The sequence below is a fragment of the Nilaparvata lugens genome, chromosome 3 (genome assembly GCF_014356525.2).
Source record: "Nilaparvata lugens isolate BPH chromosome 3, ASM1435652v1, whole genome shotgun sequence".
Taxonomy (NCBI): domain Eukaryota; kingdom Metazoa; phylum Arthropoda; class Insecta; order Hemiptera; family Delphacidae; genus Nilaparvata; species Nilaparvata lugens.
Genome location: NC_052506.1, coordinates 87,443,897 through 87,466,965, shown reverse-complemented (window position 1 = coordinate 87,466,965; position 23,069 = coordinate 87,443,897). Strand labels below are relative to the sequence as shown.

At 36.4% G+C, this 23,069-nt stretch overlaps 1 protein-coding gene across 1 annotated transcript; it reads right to left on the bottom strand.

The window, feature by feature from the left end:
- Positions 1-71: 71 nt before the first annotated feature.
- Positions 72-22,355, bottom strand: LOC111056705 (protein nessun dorma). Its single transcript, XM_022344095.2, has 10 exons — positions 22,070-22,355; positions 19,806-20,028; positions 17,866-18,053; positions 17,196-17,285; positions 14,607-14,948; positions 13,693-13,823; positions 10,016-10,347; positions 8,723-8,835; positions 1,206-1,303; positions 72-238 (listed from the first exon to the last, which is right to left on the bottom strand). Exons 1-10 carry the CDS (start codon positions 22,084-22,086, stop codon positions 228-230), a joined length of 1,545 nt encoding a protein of 514 aa, XP_022199787.2. The 5' UTR covers positions 22,087-22,355; the 3' UTR covers positions 72-227.
- Between the last annotated feature and the right edge of the window lie 714 nt (positions 22,356-23,069).

Sequence of the window (23,069 nt, the reverse complement as noted above, 5' to 3'; positions counted from 1 at the left end):
TGTTGAAGTTTGAGTGAAAAATTAGGCATTTAACGTTAGTGTTAATAAATAAATAGATTTAAATCAAAATATCTTAATTGAAAAATATATTTATTTATTGAAATACATAAATATTCTCTATATTTTAATGCAATAAAAATTGTTTGGAATATAATATTTAATTTATAAAGCTATGATTATTAAAACGACTAACAAAAAATGTTCCATTTGAACAATGCTTTGGAAATTCATATCTCACCTGGAACAAAATAAAATAATTTCAAGATTAGGCCTATGCTCAGGAATTCCAATTTCTCGTTTGATACAATAAATTTTCATCAAATTTATTAAAAACGTTTAATCTGATAATGTTATACAATTATTCAATTATGTTTCAAGTACAAGTCACTTGAAGTCCAAACCTACTGGAAAAGAGAAGTACGGAGGCCGAGAAAGAGATGGGTACCGAAACAGGTTAATTAATAAACCTAATCCCTGAAGTGAAGATGATGATGTTTTAAGAGGTTGAATATCAAAAAATTGCCTATTAGAGTTCATGACAGTCAATTGACAAAGGGTAAACCGTAATAACATTAGGGATTAACCTATTTAAGGAAGCCGCTGTTTTTTTGTAGTTTCCTTCCAAAAATAGTAGTATATTTTCGAACTATTTTCTTGAAAGAATAAATTTCTATAGGCAAAAAAATCAATAAGTGAGGTCCTTTCTTACTTGAAATTCTAATGCCATTATGACCGTGATTTCTAAAACTTCCTACTATTATGCCTTTTTTAGTTCTTCTATACTGCACAAATGTTCCTGAAGTTTGAATATGGTTAATTGAGTCGTTAATGGAATCTCCCGTGAGTAGACTAAAAATGATTTAAAATAGTTTTCAAATTTTTCCCCCTTTTTGTGTAGTTGAGAAATTGATATTGTGGTAATTATTCATATTGAATGAAAAAGACTAAGAAATGGTCAAAAAAAACACAGATTTATTGATACTTAGAAAGACCGGTTTCGGTTATTACACCATTGTCAATTTCTGATAATCTCTGAGTTTATCAGAGATTGACAATGGTGTAATAACCGGAACCGGTCTTGTAAGTATCAATAAATCTGTGGTTTTTTGACCATTTCTTAGTCTTTTTCATTCAATAGTTTTCAAACATTCATCGGACTCTGCCAAGAATTCTAATAAATAAACTTATTTGAGTATCTCACTCACCACATTCATCCGACGAAAGAGACTCATTGTTGATCTTTTTCGAGACATTGATCTTATTGCCAGTGAAAGTTACTCCTTTTGCAGTTACTCCCTGTAAACTGAAATCAAAACATTCCTCATTATGAGATGAATAATTCATTGTTGCAAAATATTGAGCAAAGCGATAGATATATTATAAATTCTCTAATACATTTCAAATACAATGTTTTTCGAAAGGACAGTTTTCATGCAATAGTATATTTCGCACCTAGGGCCGAAAATGAGACTTTTCTGGCTCGAAATCGGTTTTCAAGTCCGAGGCCGTAGGCCGAGGACTAGAAAAGATTGAGAGCCGGAAAAACATTTTTGCCCATGGTGAGAACGTAATTTTTCGCCACACAGAAAAATAAACAATATATATATATGAGAATAATAATTATTCTCATTGTCTATTATAAAGCACTTCCGAAAGCAAAAGTGGAAGGTCATAGCTCTAGCAAATCTGAATATCAAGAAATTGTCCAAGTATTTTTATTTTTTATTCTGATTTGTCTAAATAACCTAAAAGATTATGTTCAATTATGTAAGAGATTGAGTTTATACTTTTTATTCTTCCAAATGACAATAAGATGATATTATTATAAATGTTTTAATTATTGAATGATAAACACAAATAATGAAAAGTTTTTGATCACCTGGTTTATCACACTTGAAAAAGTTTTTGATCAGCTGGTTTATCACACTTGAAAAAGTTTTTGATCAGCTGTTTTAGCACACTTGAAATTCGGCCAATCTGATGTGATCTGAATGTCAATGGAAGTTTAGGTTAGAAGTTCTATTCTATGAAAATCGAATTATTTGAATAGTTTATAATATATATCTTATCTGTATTTTATTCATTTAAAATGATAGTATATTATTACAGAATACTTTATTGAATTCTAGAAGCATAAAATGATTCCGTTTATCCACCATGTTCCATGATAAACGCTTTACTAGGAGGTTTGAGGTTAGATTCTATTATACTCTGAAAATTGAATTTGAATAGTTTATAATATCCCATTTGTATTTCATTCATCCAAATAAAATGATAGTATCTTATTGCAAAAACTTTATTCAATTCTAGAAGCATAAACTGATTCCGTTTCATAAACTATTTTGTAAACACGTTCACATCAAATCAGAATCAGCTGACTTCAAGGTTATTTTACAGCCCTAGGGCCGTAAAAATTTTACCGGCCTGGTCAGAAAACAATCACTTTCGGCCTCCATATGACGCACGTAAACCAGCTCATTACATCCAAGTGGGGCGAAAAGTACTTTACGCGTCCCGTAGCTTTGCCTCCGTGACTTTGAAAAGGTCTATAGGCAAGGTATGGTTTGCGGGGTATTATTCACGGCTTCGCAAAAACATCAGGCTTCAGGACCCGAGATCCCTAGATGGGGAAAGCTCCCTACAGAGCTTCCTTGAAGGACGCTCCCTACACACAGACATTCTCCATGAATGAGAGAGTTGCAATGAAACACAAACAATGGAAAGAGCATGTTGAACGAATGTCAGCTGATAGGCTGTGTTCTGCTAAAAGGACGTAGCTCCAAAAAGCTCCTTGTGTATCTTTTAGGATGCAACACGTTGCTTTTGAGGAGATACAAAAGAGCATCTGTTACTTATGGAAAGATACATTTTCAAAAATGTGCGATGTTTTTGAACGGGTAGTATTATAGACTAGTGGCTGGCTCTCCGCCGATAGGCAAAGCTACAGGACCCGGACTGTAACACTACCTCCGTAAATAAAGCCATAGTGTATTCTGGTGACGTCAGCAAAGGTAGGGCTACTCACCACCTCCTACACCAATAAAAAAGCAATAGCTGATATAGATCAGCTGAAATCAACAAATGTAAGTTAGTGCTTTTATTGGTGTAGGAGGTGGTGAGTAGCCCTACCTGTGCTGACGTCACCAGAATGCACTATGGCTTTAATCAATAATAATCAATAATCTTTATTCTTGTCATCGAACATTACAAATGTTATAAACAAACGTCATGTGGAGATAAAACATAGCATTGCATTTACTAACAATATATCGTACCGCTAACCACATATATACATAACATTAAACATGTACACATATGTATACATATACAAATATAATATAACAGTCAGATGCTCACGTTATGACTTAGGTATTCGTCAATTGTATAAAAAGCCTGTTTTTTGAGCCATTGTGCTACTGTAGATATGAACTTTTTTGTGGTAAATTTTTTATTCTTGTCGGTAATTTATTGAATAATAAGTATTGTTGATACTTATAGCTTTTGAATGTTTTTTGCAGTCTGATGTTTGGGGTAATTAGGTTATTCCTATTTCTAGTTCTATGTTCATGCTGATGGCTATGTCTTGTTGATAGAGTTAGGTTTTTTTTTAACATGGACCAGGTTACAATAAATGTACATTGAAGGGAGAGTCATGATTCCAAGCTCGATAAAACTATTTTTACAGCTTTCAACACTCCTTAGACCAACAATGCAGCGAATTGCTTTTTTTTGCCAAATAAATGCCTTCTTCATATCACTTGAGTTACCCCAAAGACGGAGCCCATAATTGAGATGGGAATGAAACAAACCATAGTAAGCCAGAATAAGTACCTCCCTACTGACACAACATTTTAGTTTTCTTAGTAGGTACATAACTCTGGACAGTTTCTTACACAGATACTCTATGTGGCTCCACAGATACTCCAACTCAATTTACTGTCTAGGAAAAAACCCAGCAGTTTAATCGGCTTCAGGTACTCCTGGTGCTCCCTGCTTAAATTATTTCTAAGCGTGAATAGAATGTTTTCTGTTTTACTCTCATTGAGAGTCAAACAATTAACAGCATACCACTCCCTGCAGCGTTCAACCGATGAGTCTAGCCTATCAAGTACAGCCTCTACACTAGTATTAGAATCAAGTATGGTAGTGTCATCAGCATAGAGCACAGATAAACATGGAACATTAACACTAAAATCATTCACAAAAGCTAAGAATAGAAAGGGTCCAAGGACTGATCCTTGTGGAACACCTGCCAATACTTTTTTTGGTTCTGAACATTTATTATTTTGCCTATTCAGTCGAACTATTTGTGTTCTGTCACTAAGGTAACTTCTGATCAATTTTAATTCCTTATCTCTAATGCCATAATGTTCAAGCTTGCTGCAGAGAACACTGTGAGAAACTGTATCGAAAGCTCTACTCAAATCCAGCATTTTTCCTCCAACTATCATATTTTTCTCGAATCCCTGAAGAATAGAATCTACAATCTTTTCTACAGCCATAGTGGTTGAGCAATTAGGTCTGAACCCAAATTGGTTTTCATGTAAAATAGAGTTGACTGTCATGTACTCATACATTTGTTGGAAAATACAGGTTTCAATGATTTTACTTATTATTGGTACAATCGCTATTGGCCTGTAGTTTTCGGGCAGGTCTCGATCCCCTTTTTTGAAAATTGGATTGATCAAGGACAGCTTCAAGCAATCAGGAAACTGTCCTGTTATCAAAACAAAATTTATTATTAGAGTCAGAGGTACCAACATGGAATCAATTATAAAATTAGACAGACCAAAACAGTCTTCACTTCGCGAGGAGCTTAAACGGCTTACAATCAATCTCACTGTTTCCACTTCCACCATTCTCCAAGATAGCCCCACTCTAGTACGATCAATCGTCTCTGAAAATTTGAAATTATTTAAAAGGTCAGTAAATGTTGTCGCAGAAGAAGATAGCTGATCTCGATTTTTTAGACTTGATATACTGATGAAGTAGTCATTAAGGGCATCGGGTGCAAGATTAATTTCAGAAGGTGCTGAGTCCTGGCCTGTTTCATTCCTTACTATTTTCCTGGCTGCTTTACATCTGTTGGTTGACTTGGAAATACATTTATTATTGGCTTCTATTTTTGCTTTATTTATTGCTGAATTATACATTTTTTATAATTTTTATAGCTCACCTCAGCATTATCAGTATTATCAAGCTTCCAAGTATTATACAGGAGCATCAGCTGTTCCCTCATTCCACTAAGTTCAGCGGTAAACCAATTATTATGACTAGACTTTGGCCCAGGTCTACAACTGATTATCGGACATGCAAGCTCCAGGTAAAAGGACAAGACATTGAGAAACATTGAGGTCATAACATTTTCATCACCGGCATTGAATATATTTGTCCACTTGTAGTTTGCGAGATATGCATTCAAGTGCATCAGTCGGTCGTTTGTGATGAGACGTTTTTTGTGGAATTCAGGGTATATTTCCTTATTTACACTTTGGTTGATCGTTTTGAAATTTACAAATAATCCCGCGTGATCAGAGATCAGGTCCTGCTCATACAAGTGACATTCCAACCGTTCAGATTCAATAGATGTGAACACATTATCAAGACATGCTCTCCCTCTCGTCGGAAGGCAATGAACATGGTATAAATTAAACGACCTCATTACATTTAAGAATTGTGAAACTTCTTGCTTATGTTGATCAAGAATATTCACATTGAAATCGCCAGCAATTGCAATGAATGAGTAAGGGTTTTTTGTTAAAAAAATTAAAACTTCTTCTAGTCGACTCAAAAAATCTTTGATATCAGAGTCAGGGGTCCTATATAAACTTACTATGATACAGTTATTACTAAGAAGCCTTATCGCTGACATTTCGAATACCTTATCAATACAGAACTGACTTATATTTAGGGCATTATATTCAATGGAGTTTCTGACAATTATAGACGATCCACCATGTGAGAGGGGAGGTGACCTGCAGTACGATGCTGCCAGTGTGAAACCTCTTGGAATGTACAGTGGTACCTCTTCTTGGTCTAGCCAGTGTTCATTTATACACAGAATATCAGTGGACTTCTCAGTAAGAATGATCTCAAGCTGACTCAATTTGTACTTAAGTGAGCAGATATTAATGAAAAATAGTTTTAAATTGATATGACTCATTTTATCTTAACTACTAACAATATTATTTTTAATTTTCTTGCTAGTATTAATAACCTCACTACCACAATCATCACCCTTGTTATTAATGTTAACATTCTTAACAATTCTTGAATTAGTTCTTAACAAATCCTGCGAGCCACTCGACACTAGGGTTGTCGAGTATTTGGTACCAAGAGACGGTCGTTTCCCGGAAGCGAAGTGGAAGAGGCAGGCGAAGAGCAGGATTCAACCCCGACCAACGACGCGGACGATCCATGGCGGGACGGGGGAGAGGCCACGCAGCCATCAGTAGAAGCCTCCCGAGAAGGCGAACCACCGGCAGGCAGTGCAGGTTCACCGCCCTCTACAGCCTCAGAAAGCCTTGCCGCCAGCCAGCTCTTTCCCCAACCGTTGAGGTGCATGCCGTGTCGAGTGTGGTGAACTCTCTCAGCCTGACTCGCTTCCACAAGCCTCACGTTCTCATACTTCTCACTAAGAACTCTGAGTGAACAGTTAGTCCGCGCCACTTCTTTATTTACACAAGACCACTCAACAAGGTCGTGTCTATTTGGAATGTCCACGAGAACAATTTTATTTTTTTTTAAATCTCCTAATTGTCTGCTCAATGCCCGTTAGTGCATTTTCTGCCTTGTTGCATGCAACGTCGTTCGCACCACACAATATAATAAGCACGTCATTTTCCGTAATTTCCCTAGAAATGTTGTCGTTGTCCAAAATTTGTTCGGTCCTGGCGCCAGGTTTTACATAACCGATACATTCATAGGAGTATTTTAATCTACTATTCAAATGCCATGCTAAATTCCTTCCATGACTATCAGATACCATCAGTATTTTTTTTTGTTTTCTTTTGCCGAGTTAAGTTATTTTTTACCCTTTTTGGATCCCTTTTTTTATTGTGAGTTAAATTGCTTTTTGAATTAGTTATCTCTTTCGTCATTGCAGCAATATTTTCATCTATGTCCTCCTCATCTACTTGAAGAGGCTGATAAAAGTTACGCAGCTGAATGTTGAAATTGCTTGGCAAGCTTTTCCTGATTTTATTTCTTCTGGTGGCAGGGTCAAACCGGAGAGCCGGAGTATTACGCTTAAGGTCAACTATTTCTTCATCTCTCTCTAGAATAATATTTTTTAAATGAATTATTTCATTCCTAGCCTGGGCTAAATCCTCTTTAAGTATACCTAAGATTGCCTTCTGGTTCTCAATTTCCTCCAAGAGAAGACTATTCAATTCTAAATTTAAATCCTCATTTTGCTCATCATAAGAACTAGAAGAGCATGAGTCCGATTTTGAGTTGTTATCTGTATTCGCATTTGTTTCCACTCCCTTACATTCAATACAAGACCATACCATTTCACCTCCATTTATAAGTTCGTACTCATCATTAGTTAGAGCGGAGCATTTTTTCAAGTGGAACCACTGCGAGCAGTTTCCACTGCAAAGTACGGCTTTATTACATTTATTGACATTTTTTCTACATTTACCACAAGGGTACTTTTTTTTACTCATACTGTTGTGTGCAAAATGATTGTATTTGATGAGGAAGAAGACAGGAAGAAAATGCTATGAGAGCTGTCAAAGCGAGCGGAAAATTTGGAAGCTCCTGAAGTTGAAAAGGATTTGGGAAGGGAAATACGAATTGCGGAAGGAGAATCAGAAGACTATACTCGATGCGAAAGAGTAGGTCAGTGGGCTACTATTGAAGCAGATAAAAAAAGAGAAACGATGAATGCAGGATGCTTATCTCAAGAGGCGATAAGGATTATCACAGGCAGTAGACACGAAACGTGGTTACGTCAATAAGATTAGGCATAAACAGCTGATTAAGATTGTATTCCAGCAGACAACGTGAACCGGCCGGCTAGTTCAAAGCAGACGACAGTTCAGCAGACGACAGTTTAGCACACTCAAGTTAGCCTTGTCAAGAAATAAAAACACACTCAAATCACCAAATCATGTCCAACCAAGTTGCCAAAGCTACCTTCCAGTCACCAGCACTTTTCAGACAGATATAAGTACGTGAAAACTTACAAAATTTACAGTGTCCAGGTAAGTACAGTAAAAATGTGTGTTACTGAATCATATTCAAGCAAAAAACTACCACAAAATAGGTGAAAACTTAGAAATTATTCAAAATAACAGAGCAATACTATAAGAAATAAACAAAACCATACAGGCAGTCTACCAACTATAATGGTAACTTTGTATACGGAGGTGGTGACTAAACGTAAAATAATACTTGAATAGAAATTGTACGGCAATATGATATTGAAGTGAATATCTTTAATTGAACTATTACACTCTACCAATAATGTGAATGGAAAACTATTTTTTATAAACTTCAGAATCAGTTTCATCTCGAGATAACTATTATATTATTTCTATGACGGTAATTAATTAAATATCTGACTGTATCTGTGACTGTAAGTTTACCGACAAAACTGCTATTGGTTACACTTGATATCTTGGCGTTAACAAAAATACAACAGGTTTTCTTGTTACATAGCCACAAAATTTTAAAATCAATATATCAAAATTAAAATGAAGAATAATGGGCTTACTTTTCCAGCTCAACAGAGCCCGATTCATTGCCACTCACTTGTAGCTGAACGACTGCGCTTTGCATGTTTTCAACAAAGTGACAGTTCTCAATGTGCACTACACTCGACTGATACTGTAAATAAAAAAGTAATTGACTTTGAATTTCCTAACCAAACAAATGTACAACAATGAAATATCACCAATAAGTATTTTAGAAATATTGCAACTACGCATAATTTGATCTTAATAAATAGGAACGTTTTTTATTATCAAAGTTCAATCGATCTTCCAGTGTATAGGCTATTAGAAGGCAAGTTACTGTTTATTTATTAATTGTACAACCTAGAACCGTAGCAAGTTCTTTATACAGCAAAATAGTTCTTTTTATGTAGTATAACATAATGAAAAAGCTGTAATTCAGAATACAGAAACTAAAATTTCGAAGGAACCCAAAGCGGAAAACTATTCCACAAAACTGTAATTCTCGAAATACTTATAGGATTATCAATAATTCCAATCAAAATTAGCCTACAATAATTTTTAAACAACACCTAAATGAGTTAATGACCTGGCATTAAACAACAACTGATTCTTGTCTGCCAGGAATGACGGCTTAATGTGTCCATACGAAACATGAGAGTTGTCAAAAAAACTTTCCTGATGGCCAAAACTGGTATCGAACCCGAGACCAGATTGACAAGTTTATCAAAACAGTGACAACCTTGTTCGTTAGAATGAAGACGTTCATTAATTGAGAACACGGGAATCACAAAGGAAATTGGCAAGCTTTTCATACTTTTTCCTATTTTTTGAATAGTTTGCCGGCCAGGAAAGCCGAGACGACTAAAGTGTTACACCCTTCAGTCTGCTAGCGCTACCTGGTCGTGGGTTCGAATCCCGCCGGTAGTCATGGACGTTTGATCATCTCTCATCAAACACCAACGCACTTACCATTACACATGCACGAGCAAAAAACTCATAGGTATCATAGTATCATCTATATCATATCTAGTCTTCTCAAAATGTATGAAATCAGGTCTACTTATTTTTTTATTTATAAATAGAATTATAGTGCACTTTTTGAAATTAATAAAATAATAGATTAAGAATAACTGAAGATGGTGTGAACACTGAAACTAGTTGTTATAATTTGTATTCTTAATTTATCATTTTATTAATTTCAAAAAGGGTACTATAATTCTATTTTATAAATACATATCTAGTCTATACATCTATTTATTATAGGTATCATCTATAAAGATGGTGTCATACGCAATAAAACCAAGTTTTTCAATCAACGCTTCTATACTTACCACCAGACCGTTGGCGTTGTTTTTGATCAAACAATCCTTGAGTGTAACCTTGGAGCCGTCTTTGGCTTCGACGGCCACCGAGCAGTCAGTGAACTGACAGTTTGTTGCGCAGAACTCGGCGCCAGACTCGACGAGCACTGCTATGTTTTTGTGCGATCCGTTGACAGCGACGTTGGTCATTTGGCAGCGACCGAAGCGAACCACCACCACAAACTTCACCTTGGAGCCCACCAGAGTCAGGTTGCTGAAATTCGAGCCTCTGCTCAGCACATCGAACAGCAGGCAGCCGCCTTCTGAATGTTCGATTAATGTTTTCGATGCGGCACCCACTCCTGAAAAATTAATATGTAAAATATAACTCACTAAAAATATATAGAGTATCTCACTTATCGTTCTAAGTGCTATCTGACACTCACTGGGTGCCAAGTTTGGGTATCAATCAAATTCTTCATTTACACATTGTTGTACAAAAAGTTATTTGTATCAAATAGTGTATCGTCAAAAATAAAATAAAAACATAAAACATTCACCGTGTCCCACGAAAAGGTTTACACGTCATTTAATTTTATATTACCTGTCCATTCATGCAGCGAACGTTTTTAAATTTTACACAGTTTACAAAGAAGGTTTTGAAAATATACTGAGGAAATTTCAGCACCCTAACCTTCGTAGAAACAAAATGGCGGCATATTGAAAATATTATCAATTCGCTTCCTATAAAAACTACTTTCATGAGTCATTATCTGATTTCTTGTCTTGCCTCATTTGATGGTGCCAGAAATGGATCAAGCAATCTTTCAATGGTGCTCCACCTCATTTCTCAAATGATGTCAAGCAATTAACTATATAACAAAATTCATGGTCGTTCGTGGAAGTGATTTTTTAGATTTGCCACCCCAATCACCAGATTCAACTTTTTGTGGGTTTACTTGAAGGAAAAAGTTTATATCTTTATAGTTTTAGCTTCAATAATGATGTAATGATGATGAACAAAAACTATCAATAGAAGAGGAACTTCTCCGGTTACCGCGGAGTTTCTTTGTGAGAGCTTACGAATCTTTTCTTAAGTGCTGTTATCAGTGTGTTACTGTAGATGGGTTTCAATTTGAATAATTTTGGACTTCAAGGTTTTTCATTTGACTATGATCTAGTTTTTTCATTCAAAGTCATATTGCCCTAAAGTACAACAATAAAAAAATGTATAAAACCAAAAACAATTTTTTAATGTTTTTGAAGTATCGTTTTTCAATTACCCGCCATTTTGTTTCTACGAAGGTTAGGGAGTTGAAATTTTCCCAGAATATTTTTAGAACCTACTTTGTAAACTGTGTAAAATTTAAAAAAGTTTGGTCCATGAATGGGCACGTAATATAAAATCAAACGTGTAAGCCTCTTCGTGGGACACCCTATGTATGCCATACTATATCAATTATCAATCATGTATAGTATGAGTAAGTTCTTATATTATTGTAAGGTTCCATTATCAAAATAATCGTCAACACTATAAAATGCCCCTTTTAGACATCTTAAAGACATCCTTTTTTAAATTTCTGCGATTTCTACCCTTGATTGCAGATGGCAGGTGATTAAAGAGCTTGACTCCCATGTAACTAGGCTTCTTCTCAAAAAGCCTTAACCTATGTGAGACAACACACAAATTACCCTTGCCTCTAGTATTGTGTTGGTGAACCTGTGAGTTTGTTGAAAACTTTTATTTATTATCATATGTTAGCAAGAGTAATAATTATTATTTATAAATATAGATGCAAGGCACAGTCAGAAAACCCTGAGTTACGAAAGCTCCTCTACAAGATTGACAATCAAGATTATGTTGAAGTCAACCTTCCAAATTCAAAATTTTCAAATCATTATTCCTGGACCAAAAATCAAGTGACGAAGCAGTGTGTGATATCATAACCTCAAACTTTGGACAACATCAACTTTTTATCAACATTTTTGGAGAGAAATAGTAGAGGCTCAGCCTATTTTTTTCCTTCAATGTCATAATTATATTATGATAGTATCTTGTACAATAAATAAATAAATGAATGAAAAGATTGTGATAATGGAATATTTTACTATACAGAGTGTCCCACAAAAGGTGTAACAGCCGAAGGCCATAGATTCTACACATGAAATAATGCAACAAAAAATGTCTAGTAAAACTCTCTTATGCTGACGTTAGTTTTCGAGATATACAGGTTTTTCGATGTTTTTGATAACGTCAATAACTAGAAAACTAACAGTCAGAATCTAATTCTAAGGATATGGTTGGAAAGAGAAAGAATTTTCCAATAAGATTCTTACAATAGTTCCTTGTTTGACGTTTCCGCCAAACGTCTAATCCAGTTTTATCAGGCGTTTCCGCGGTCGGTATAAGTCGGATGAGTAAGGCTATTCTAGACCGTAGTCGTTTAAAATAATCGTAATGGATTTGTTAGACAAACGCATTGTATATGGAATATTCACAACAGAAGTCCAAGATACCAACGAAAAATAAATTATTTTTTAAATAAGAAATTACATATACCGTAGGTATTGCCATAGAAATATCACTTGGAGTAGCTTAATGGCCGGGACACACATAACCGCACCGAGCCCGCGCCGCGGTACGGCCGAGTGTTGGACGTACTACGGCGAGTGAGAAAACAAATGCTTTCATCGCGTCGCGTCAGCACCGTCACCGTGTTTGTTGCCCGCGCCGACATCGACTAGTTCAGTTTACTTTTTGACGGTGCGGGCTCGTTCAACATAAAGAGTGAGAAACTTATTGAAGTGATACGGAATTTTCCAGTTTTGTACGATGAAAGTCATGAGAAATACGATTGAACGGAAAAATAAGTTAAACCAAAAGTGAAAGTAGAACCAAATAAGTTAAGCCAAAGGTATGATAGACATAATATGATAAAATAAACAACAAAGCCCGTGACTGTGTCTTAAATTTGATTAAATGATTCTCAACTTTTGTGTCTACAGATAATTAGTTTAATATAAATCTAAATCGGATGTAACAAGCTTTAAATAGTGTTATATTGTTAACAATAGTTAAACACATTCAGAAATCAGACCACAGTAGCACTACAGAACTGAGACACTGCTTTTGCTCGGCTGTCGCACGGATATGTGTGTTCTCCTACCATCATCACCGTGTCGCGGACTTAGCTCGGCCGTACGTCGGCGCGGGCTCGGTGCGGTTATATGTGTCCCGGCCTTAAGGTGGGTTTCGTTTGTGCGGATCCGCGTTCAGCTGCGTATGCTTCAAGTCAAAATAACAACTATCCAAAACAATAGATTGAATCTATTTGTAACATATCCATTCAGTTAATATCGTATTCTGTATTAAAATTACTTATATATTTAATGGAACGATATATGAAATTAACTGTGTGAATAAGATACGATTTATTGTTTTGGAAAGTTGCTATTTTGACTAATCGCATACGCAGCCGGACGCGGATACGACGCACAAACGAAAACGAACCTTCAATACTCGCATGAAAAACGTTACCGTTATAACAAATCACTGAATTAAAGTTCCCCCAGCAATCTAATTTACTCTAAATTTATGTGAAGAAGCATTGTAAATCGACTTTTGGTTGCCTTTGAAAAACATTGATAGTAGATTCGTTTCTTCATTGCATTTGTAAAAATAGTATATTAAACTCAATGAAGCATACCTTCAATGAGGCCCTCGGTACTGAGCTCACAACTTCTTCTCAGGTAATGGAGTCCTTCCCCAACGTATACCATATTCTTCGCAACCCAGCACTCATTCAATATTTTTTCTAACGATGGTAAGCAGCTGAAACTAAAAAGGAAAGTCGGTTTAAACAAGTTCAGCGTTTTCAGGAGGAAATCCTTTTGTTATAGGTCTTCATAAAATGAATATGAACAAAATGTAGTGAGCAACGGTTTCAAAAAAGATATTATTAATAACAACTGCAATCTACTCAAGTAATGTTCATTGGAATACAGTTTATCTAGTTATTGACAGTCAAACATGAGATTTGGTATGAAATGCTGGGATACCAATAATTTTTTTTCTCAATCATGTGGGCCTGCCAAAAATCAACAATGCGAATTTTCATTTCAAAAAATTTATAAAAACTTCCTATAAAATCAAATTATAAAAAATCAAGAAAATGGGAATAGTAAATAATATTGTTCGTCGTTTTGTAAAGACAAGCTATATCAATAAAATTATTCGAATGCTTGAACTACAGTTTTTATCAAGTCCTAGTAATTACCGTACGATCGATAAGTTTTCATAATAATTTTGTGATTGGTCAGTGGCCAGCCAAAGATTTAGACAAAACAACAACTAAATTAATATGATTGCATCGCATCAATATGCGATAAAAATAAATCTTATAAATTCAAAATTGTAGCAGATAGCCTACATTTTTTTAGACTGAAAATTGTGTGCGAATTAAGTTATCATTTAAGTTACGTAAGTAACATAACCTTTAGACTGTGTATTCCAAATAAATGTTTGAAGCAGTTTTGGGCAAATGCCTGTTGTTTTTACCTGAATTGTATTTGCATATGAATAAATAAATAAATATCGCAAATATGTTGACATGAACCGTACCTGGTTGTATCCTCTGGTAACTGGCTTTTAATCCTTTGTAAAGCATTTAACAAATCATCAGAAACTCCTTCTAGCCATGCTAGAAAAACTTTTCTCTTTTTATCAACTTTTTCAGGTGAATCAATTTTATCTCGCATTTGTTTCATTTCCAATAAATTGAGGTTTTCTTTGATACAATTGAGCTCAACGATCAACTGAGCCAGAATAAGATCACTTTCGTTGTTTTCAGCAATTTCTGACTGCTCTTGAACTCTTCTGAAAATGTCATTTCCTGTTTCAATCAGGTTGTTTATTTTCGAAAGCATATCTCTTGGGATTTTCCTGGATATAATGTCGAAATGCCTGAAATAATTGAAAACATTGAGTTAATAAATATTAAATTTATAGAAGTTCATTATTCTTGACCCATTCACTGATTCAAAATTCATTTTGGATTGAAATGATTTCAAGGTGAAATAAAAACGATAATGTCAGTTCCACATAATGGATTATGTCGTTTTCCTTTCACATTAATATGGAGAAATTCCACAATAGGGGTATTCACAATGTTGTTTTAGCCAGCTAAAGTGCTATTTGATAACTCTGCATCGTGAACGCCCCATCTAAAACAAACTGCTATAAGCTAACTGCAATAGCGTTCCAAGCGGATAATTTGTGTAACTCAAAGTTTATAACCTCAGTTTTGCTACTAGATATGACCAAAACAAATATGACAGCCGTTTTAACAGAGTTAGCGGACTGAAACCTGCGCTATAAATGCTATCTCGTCTGCTAATTTTTTCTAACGTACCTCTATATCATTGAGTTAACATTGTGAATACCCCTAATATCTCTGTTCATAATGTAAAATGATTTCATTAAATCGCCTGCAAAGGTTTATATACTATAATATCCAGTTGTGAATCAGAAGTATGGACTTTTGTAGAGTTTTTGTGAATCATAAGTATGAACTTTTAAGTAAGCATATTCATTCCGAGGAGATAATTATTATAATTATTGTAAGTACCTATTATATTAAATCGGAGATGTTATGTCACAACAGATTGTTTGTTTGTTTTTGAAGGGGCGGATTCAAGGATCCAAAGGTTCAAAGAGCCCCACACGTCAATCGAAGCTTATTGTGTTCCCAAGTAGTATGTTAGTTAGGCAAACCAATACCTGGACCTTTACAAGAACCAGGAGTTTTCCCTATACTAATATCCCATTCATCACCCGGTTGCTTGTTGCAATCCAGTGTGATATGCTTGGAAGTCTCTTCAGACTGATTAGTCCTCGTGACCTACGTGAAGTCCACTCCTGGCCTACTTTGAAGGTCCTACCGCTGAGAAAGGGGTGACCAAGTTGCCTCTAGGGCGCCCGGCCACCCTTGACTCAGCCTCTTGACCCACATTTGTGCCTGGAGTTTCACCCATCTCTGGTCTCTTGAGATTTCTCTTTTTGCCCCTCCGAAACTTCACAGGGTTAGAAGCCTCACCTCTCCCAAGAAGTTTTGCCTAAATGGCCGTCCTTCTTTGAGCAGTGGTGAGGTTAGGTTAATCCACCCAAAGCTCGTGACCTACGTGAGTTCCACTCCTGGTCTTTATGTAGGCCCTTCCGCTGAGAGAGGGGACGCCAAACTGCCTCTAGGGCGCTCAGCGCCCGGCCACCCTCGACTCAGCCTCTCGACCTACATTTGTGCCTGGAGTTTCACCCATCTCTGGTCTCTTGGGTTTTTCTTTTTGCCCCACCGAAACTCTGCAGGGTCAGAAGCCTCACCTCTCCCAAGAAGTTTTGCCTAAATGGCCGTCCTTCTTTGAGCAGTGGTGAGTTTTGGTATCTCCACCCAAAACTCGTGACCTACGTGAGTTTCCACTCCTGGTCTTTACGTAGGCCCTTCCGCTGAGAGAGGGGACGCCAAACTGCCTCTAGGGCGCCCAGCCACCCTCGACTCAGCCTCTCGACCCACATTTGTGCCTGGAGTTTCACCCATCTCTGGTCTCTTGGGTTTTTCTTTTTGCCCCACCGAAACTCTGCAGGATCCCAAGAAAAATCACCTCTCCCAAGAAGTTTTGCCTAAATGGCCGTCCTTCTTTGAGCAGTGGTGAGTTTTGGTCTCTTCACCCACAAAATCATAACCTACATGAGTTTCACTCCTGGCTTCTTTATAGGTCCTTCCGCTGAGGGAGGGGACGCCAAATTGTCTCTAGGGCACCTGGCCACCCTCGACTTAGCCTCTCGACCTATATTTGTGCCTGGAGTTTCACCCATCTCTGGTTTCTTGGGTTTTCCTTTTGCCCCTCCGAAACTGCCCTGATGGGGCAGAACCCGTGGGTTTGAAGGTAAGGCAACTTCTGGAGTTTCCTTGAGGTCCATTTTAGTCGCCTCTTACGACAAGCATGGTTAATGTGGGTGAATTCTGGTTTTCAACACATTCTTGAGTACGATGATCGACTCAAAGCTCCCCCAACCCACAGGGGGGTCAAAACAGATAGCTCTTGGCTAAAAGAAACTGAAGACTGCAAACTCTCAAATCCATCATGCGTTACTTTCTAGAAAACTACAGATTATTACGTTATCTATGGATGAGAAAACAACCATTCTATAACTTACAGCTGCAATCTATTTTCAAGATGGTCTTGGACCCACGTACAACTATCGTCTTCAATATCCCACGGATACCAAAGATGTCTATAGAATAGCCTGGAACATAAGAAATACATAAATTATTATTAAACGAAAATCCCAATTCTGCTACTGCAAGTATTGATAGGGTATTGGTGGGAAGGAAATTCGATGAGCGCTACTATACAAAAATTATTTGTCAGCCCAGGAAGCGAACCCGGTACCTCCTAATTGCTAGTCAGGGATGCTTTCCCTTACACTAAACTGACAATCTCTGGATAGCAGCGCTCATTTTATTCAATGCCATAGCGGCCAGCCAGTCTACAGATGGAAATAAATTGGAAATTTATTCGTCCAAATGCTGATTAATGAATAATTATTATCCCAATTACTTCCATCTGTAGACTGGCTGACTGCTATAGCATCGTATAAAATGAGCGCTGCTATCCAGTAATAGCGCTGCTATTCCAATAAATTGGAAATTAAATTTGTTCAAATGCTAATTGACGAATAATTTTTATTCCAATTTATTTCCATCTGTATAAGGGATACAATTTATAATAAACAGAATAATCATTTTCAAGGAGCAATTCTACCAGTGATTTATCATTTCAACGATAATTTTATGTTGCATTGGAGTTTGATATATTAGACCTACCTCAAGCTTTCCAAGGAATCGGCCGTGTGTGAAACTTGAAGCGAAGTGTTTTCTTGGCCAACAGTGGGATACAACTGAATCAACGGTATGTCATCAATCTGATCAGGTATACTGCTATCAGAGACATTCTCATCCAAGCCGGTTACGGTTACATTCGCAGTTAGCATATCGTAATTCACTCTGTCAACCTTGAAGTAATCGTAGAAAAATGTTCAACAATATATAATAACAGGTGTCAATAACAAATATCCAAATGAGTAGGTAAGACATCTACTGAACTTTTTGTATAGTTGAGAAGTTGATATTGTGGTAATTATTCGTCATATTAAATAAAAATACTAAGAAATTGTCAAAAACCACAGATTTATTGATACTTAGAAACACCGGTTTCGGTTGTTACACCATTGTCAATCTCTGATAAACTTTTATCAGAGTTTATAAGCGATTGACAATGGTGTAACAACCGAAATCAGACTTTCTAAGTATCAATAAATCTGTGGTTTTGACAATTTCTTAGTATTTTTATTTAACATCTGCTGAAGGCATAATCATTAACTCTATCTGAAGAATAAAAGGCATTAATCATTAACTGAAGAATAAATCATTATTCTTAATCAATCAATTATCAAGTTGAAGTTAATGGAGTCCGCAATTGAAAGATTTTAAAAAACACAAGTTTTATTTACAACTATCGAGATGACACGTCGAATAGACGGATACAATATAGGCCTACAAGTTCTTCACTCAGGGAGTAAAGTGGAAGGTTGAGTAGGCTAGTTTATCTAGAAATACTTTATTTAATAATTTTACTCCAATCCAAGAATAATTCATGGTGAGGGTATGTTCAATATTTTCAGTGATGAAAGATATCTCAAGCTGATTGTCAATGCCCACTAATACGCAAGTGATTTGTAACTCACACTTACGCGACTCAGGTCGAGAAGAGACTCGACTCTAGTCGAGAGCATGTGTTACCAAATGGTGACACTCAGACCAGTCGATTCTAGTCTCCGTGACGTCACCACTTGAAAACACATGCTCTCGACTAGAGTCGAGCCTAAGGTATGATCACATTGGATGCACGGATGTGTAATGTGCATGCTTAGTCATGCATCACCACGCGTGCACTTGCACATACTGCATCCAATGTGATCATGTCCTAGTGTCCACTTCAATAAAAATACATAATAGTTACATCTAGGTTCATTTACTGTTAAGAGTCACTTTCTTCTTCCTCAGGAAAACGTTTATCGACGTTACAGGATATAGCTAACCAGTTTACGTTTACTACAGATTGATAAATACTTTAATTTAATCAATGGCTTGATTATATCATTTGAAATCTGCGTTCAAGCCTTGCGCATACCGAAGAGGAATGATTACGGGAAGAGGAAAGAGACGATAATTATTTAAAATCAAATAAATTATCCCAGTCCCATTTTCCGTGTGTGTCGGTATGAGCAAGGCTTAATAGTATCCTATCTATTGCTAAGATTCAACTCAGATGAGATGATACCGCTGCAATAGCTATAACTAGTAGTTCTGTGAACAGTAGACCTCACGCAGTATTCTCATCCACAAGTACCTGATTGAAACTATAGACCTTATGGAAATACAGCAATAGACTGGCTTCTCCACACATCTGTGTAATCACTTGTCAGCTGATTTATGATGAATAATTCTATAGTCTGATTTTTACTGTAATATTGGCGCAATTAAAAAAGGAACATACCTGTCGAATTTCATGAAAATCTATTATCGCGTTTCGCCGTAAATGCGCAACATATAAACATTTGAACATTAAGAGAAATGCCAAACCGTCGACTTGAATCTTAGACCTCACTTCGCTCGGTCAATTATAGATATACAGAAGTAGTATAATATGTTATAATGTATAGTTAATATAGCCTGTAGTTAATATAGTATTGAAATGAACTCACCATAACAACAGCTACGACAGGAAATTCGACTTCAAACTGTTGACAAATATCCCTTGACATCTTCCACAATGCCTTCCATCCGACTGGCTCCACAGTCAGTTCCAGATAACTTGTCCAAAGTTTCTGTATGTCACTCGCTTTCAAGGGCGAATCGAATAGTAGAATACTTTTCAAATCCTCTTCTATGTCGTAGTGAGACTTTTTAACTACTACTATACTCTCTCTGAAAATAATAGAGGAAACATGTTTTATATTCAATGTAAAAAGCATTTCCGTATTTAAGTTAAATTGTATTTCTGTCCATCTATATTGAAGAGAAAGAATGGATCTGACTTGATAAAAAGTGAATATTTTTACAGTTACACACGCTTTCTCTTATCTCCCACAAAGAATCTCTCTCATCTCTCTGTGATAGGAATATAGTACCGTGTACCATTAGCCTACAGGCAGGCTATTTTCCAACTGATCTGAAGCTTTCCAGAATTCTACCTGTCTGTCTTCAAGAAAAGAGATCCATCAGACATGGGCAGCTACAGGCCAGGTGTGAACATTTTTGAGGTGTGTACTTTGGAAGAAGAGGCCTACTTACAAACGCCCAGCATTGATTCAGGCAGGGAAAGTCAACGGTCAGTGCTGTATCTCAGCTAGGTAGTTGTTGAGATTCTCAACTTCTCTGAGGTGGGTGAGTGGGTGAGAGACACTTGCTCTGGTAGATCTAAACAAGGCTTTCGAGTGTGTGTTACACGATATTATCTTTAAGAAACTGGCTACTTTAAGAGTGCGCGGTCCAATCCTTGCCACCTTCAGAACTTACCTATCTGACAGGAGGCAGATTCTCACCCTTGATGGAGCGAACTCAGGTCTACTACAGGTTCATCATGGAGTGCCGCAGGGTTCGGTGATTGGCTCTCTTCTGTTCCTGGTGATGATAAATGACCTTGGATTTTTGGGAAACATCCTCATGTTTGCTGATAGTGCCACTATTCTCGCAAGGGGTAGAGTACTAGACTTGTCTGAGAGGTTGACAGCGGATATTTTTTAGCAAGCCAAGCAGTGGTTCACTATCTACGAGCTGATGCTTAATCAAATTAGAATCGAAAAAAATACAGGAGACAACATGCACTCTTGGTCGGGGTCAGCTTAACGGTCTCACAGAAGTCAAGATACTATGGAGTTTACGTTGGATACTGAACTTGGCTGGAATAGCCACTAAACTTGCCAGTGTGATATACCTACTAAGACGTTTGAAACCATTTATCTCCAGGAAACATCTGGTTGGGTGGAGGTGTATTTTGCTATGTCTCTTAGCCACATTAAGTAAGCACTTTAGTTGTGGGGACATGCACCAGACTGTAAATATGTACTGCTCCAGCGAAGAAAGCTCTGGATACGGCGGGCTACTTGGACCACTGTCGATATATCTTTATCAAGATGAGAATACTCACGGTCATCAATCAATCTTGCTCTCCCTGGCTTGCAAAAGCCAGAGACAATTTTCACTCGCTGACAAGAAAGACAAACATTCCTACAACACCAGAGGAAAATCGAAAATCGACATCCCTTTCTGCAGGCTGAGTAAGAAGGATAGTTTTCCGATACTAGCCCGCTGAGTATTTACAACGACGTACCGTACCTACAGGGTAAATAACATGGACGACAGGAGCTTCAGGGAAAAATATAGTACTGGTTAATAGTCTCGGTTAATATTTTATTCAGTAAAGAAATACTATGAGGAAAAAGAAGCACCAGATGAGTGTTAAGTGATAAAAGTGATGCTTACACCAAGCAAGCAGGCTATTTTGATAACGTTGAAAATTGACCATTTTAAAATGTTTTATATTTAAATTTTTGAATAAGTTAACAAACGTAAATAAGTGTATATTATTGACATACGGTACCGTAACTATATGACAACCCTAAAACAAGGACCAAGAGAGCCAGGTCCACTTCCAGACACAGTTAATCTGTCAAGTCTAAGGAGAGAACTACAAAGTAACCTATATCTACATAGTGAACTAACATTGTCCATATCACAGAATACATAAATATGTATTCTGTGCCTGGTATGCTCAATTCATTTTTTTCAATAAAAATACTATGGTCATTCAAATTAATCTTGAAAATGAATAAATATTAAAGTTTATAACTTAGGCTTAGGTCTAATGAATGCACCAAAGATAAATCACTGCACAGATTTTGGTTTTGGATTACCGTAAGATAATTAAAATGTGTTAATCTTTTCCTCTAACTCCATATTATCTTACCCTGATTCGATTTCCATTTTATTTCAAATTCAATTAGGCTACTGCAATCAACGATGTCAGCAATTCCAGCATGAAAAATGTTAAAGCACAATAGAACTTGCCCGACAAATAAAAACTCTCTTAATTTAAATATTTTGAAACAAAATGAATGTAATTCTTGAAAACCAAAAAATATTTAAGGCTAAAATTGAGCAGAAATTAGTATTAATTATTCTTTTTTAAAAACACAAACATGAGACATGAATACATGATTTGACAGACAACCTCATTGTTTTCGTTTTGGCGCTAAAATGTGGACTCTGAACTGAATAGACATGACTGACAAATAAAATAGAGTGTAGCATCAGCAGTGAATTTGGACCTAGATCTTCAGAAGTGCCTCTTTGTCACACTGAGAGTGAAATACTGATTTTTTGACTTTTGGAGTGAGCAGCCTTCAATGTACTCGAAATTGTAGCAACAGAAAGAACAACTAGTTTACCTGCATAAACAGTTGCAATTGAAACTTTTTCAACTAAGAAATCAAATGAAAGTGAATTGGAAAAGTATACTTATCATAGAAAAATTAATATAGGGTTGGGGTAAGAGGTTAGATTTGAAAAAAGGTTAGGTTGGGTTTGTAAAATGGCAACCTTTTATCACTTCCAATTATATTCAATCCCAATTATAAACAATGTATTACTAATCATAGAAAAATAGGCTATGATACTTTATTGTTTTCATCTGTTTATTTGAGATATAACAAATTATTATTAACAACAATCAACTTTAGATCAAATTTACCGGGATAACTTGAATCTCAGTTATCTACTATAGAAGGCGGTGGAAAATTAGAAGTGGCAATAATGCTTCCCTTCTCTATCAATTTCACTGATGTGAAGCTCACTATAGGCAATGTCTAGAATACATTATTCTAGTCAATGTATTCTACGTACATTTAATGTACATCAGGTGTATTCATGGTACATTCAATGTATTCTAGATACATTGACTATAGGCG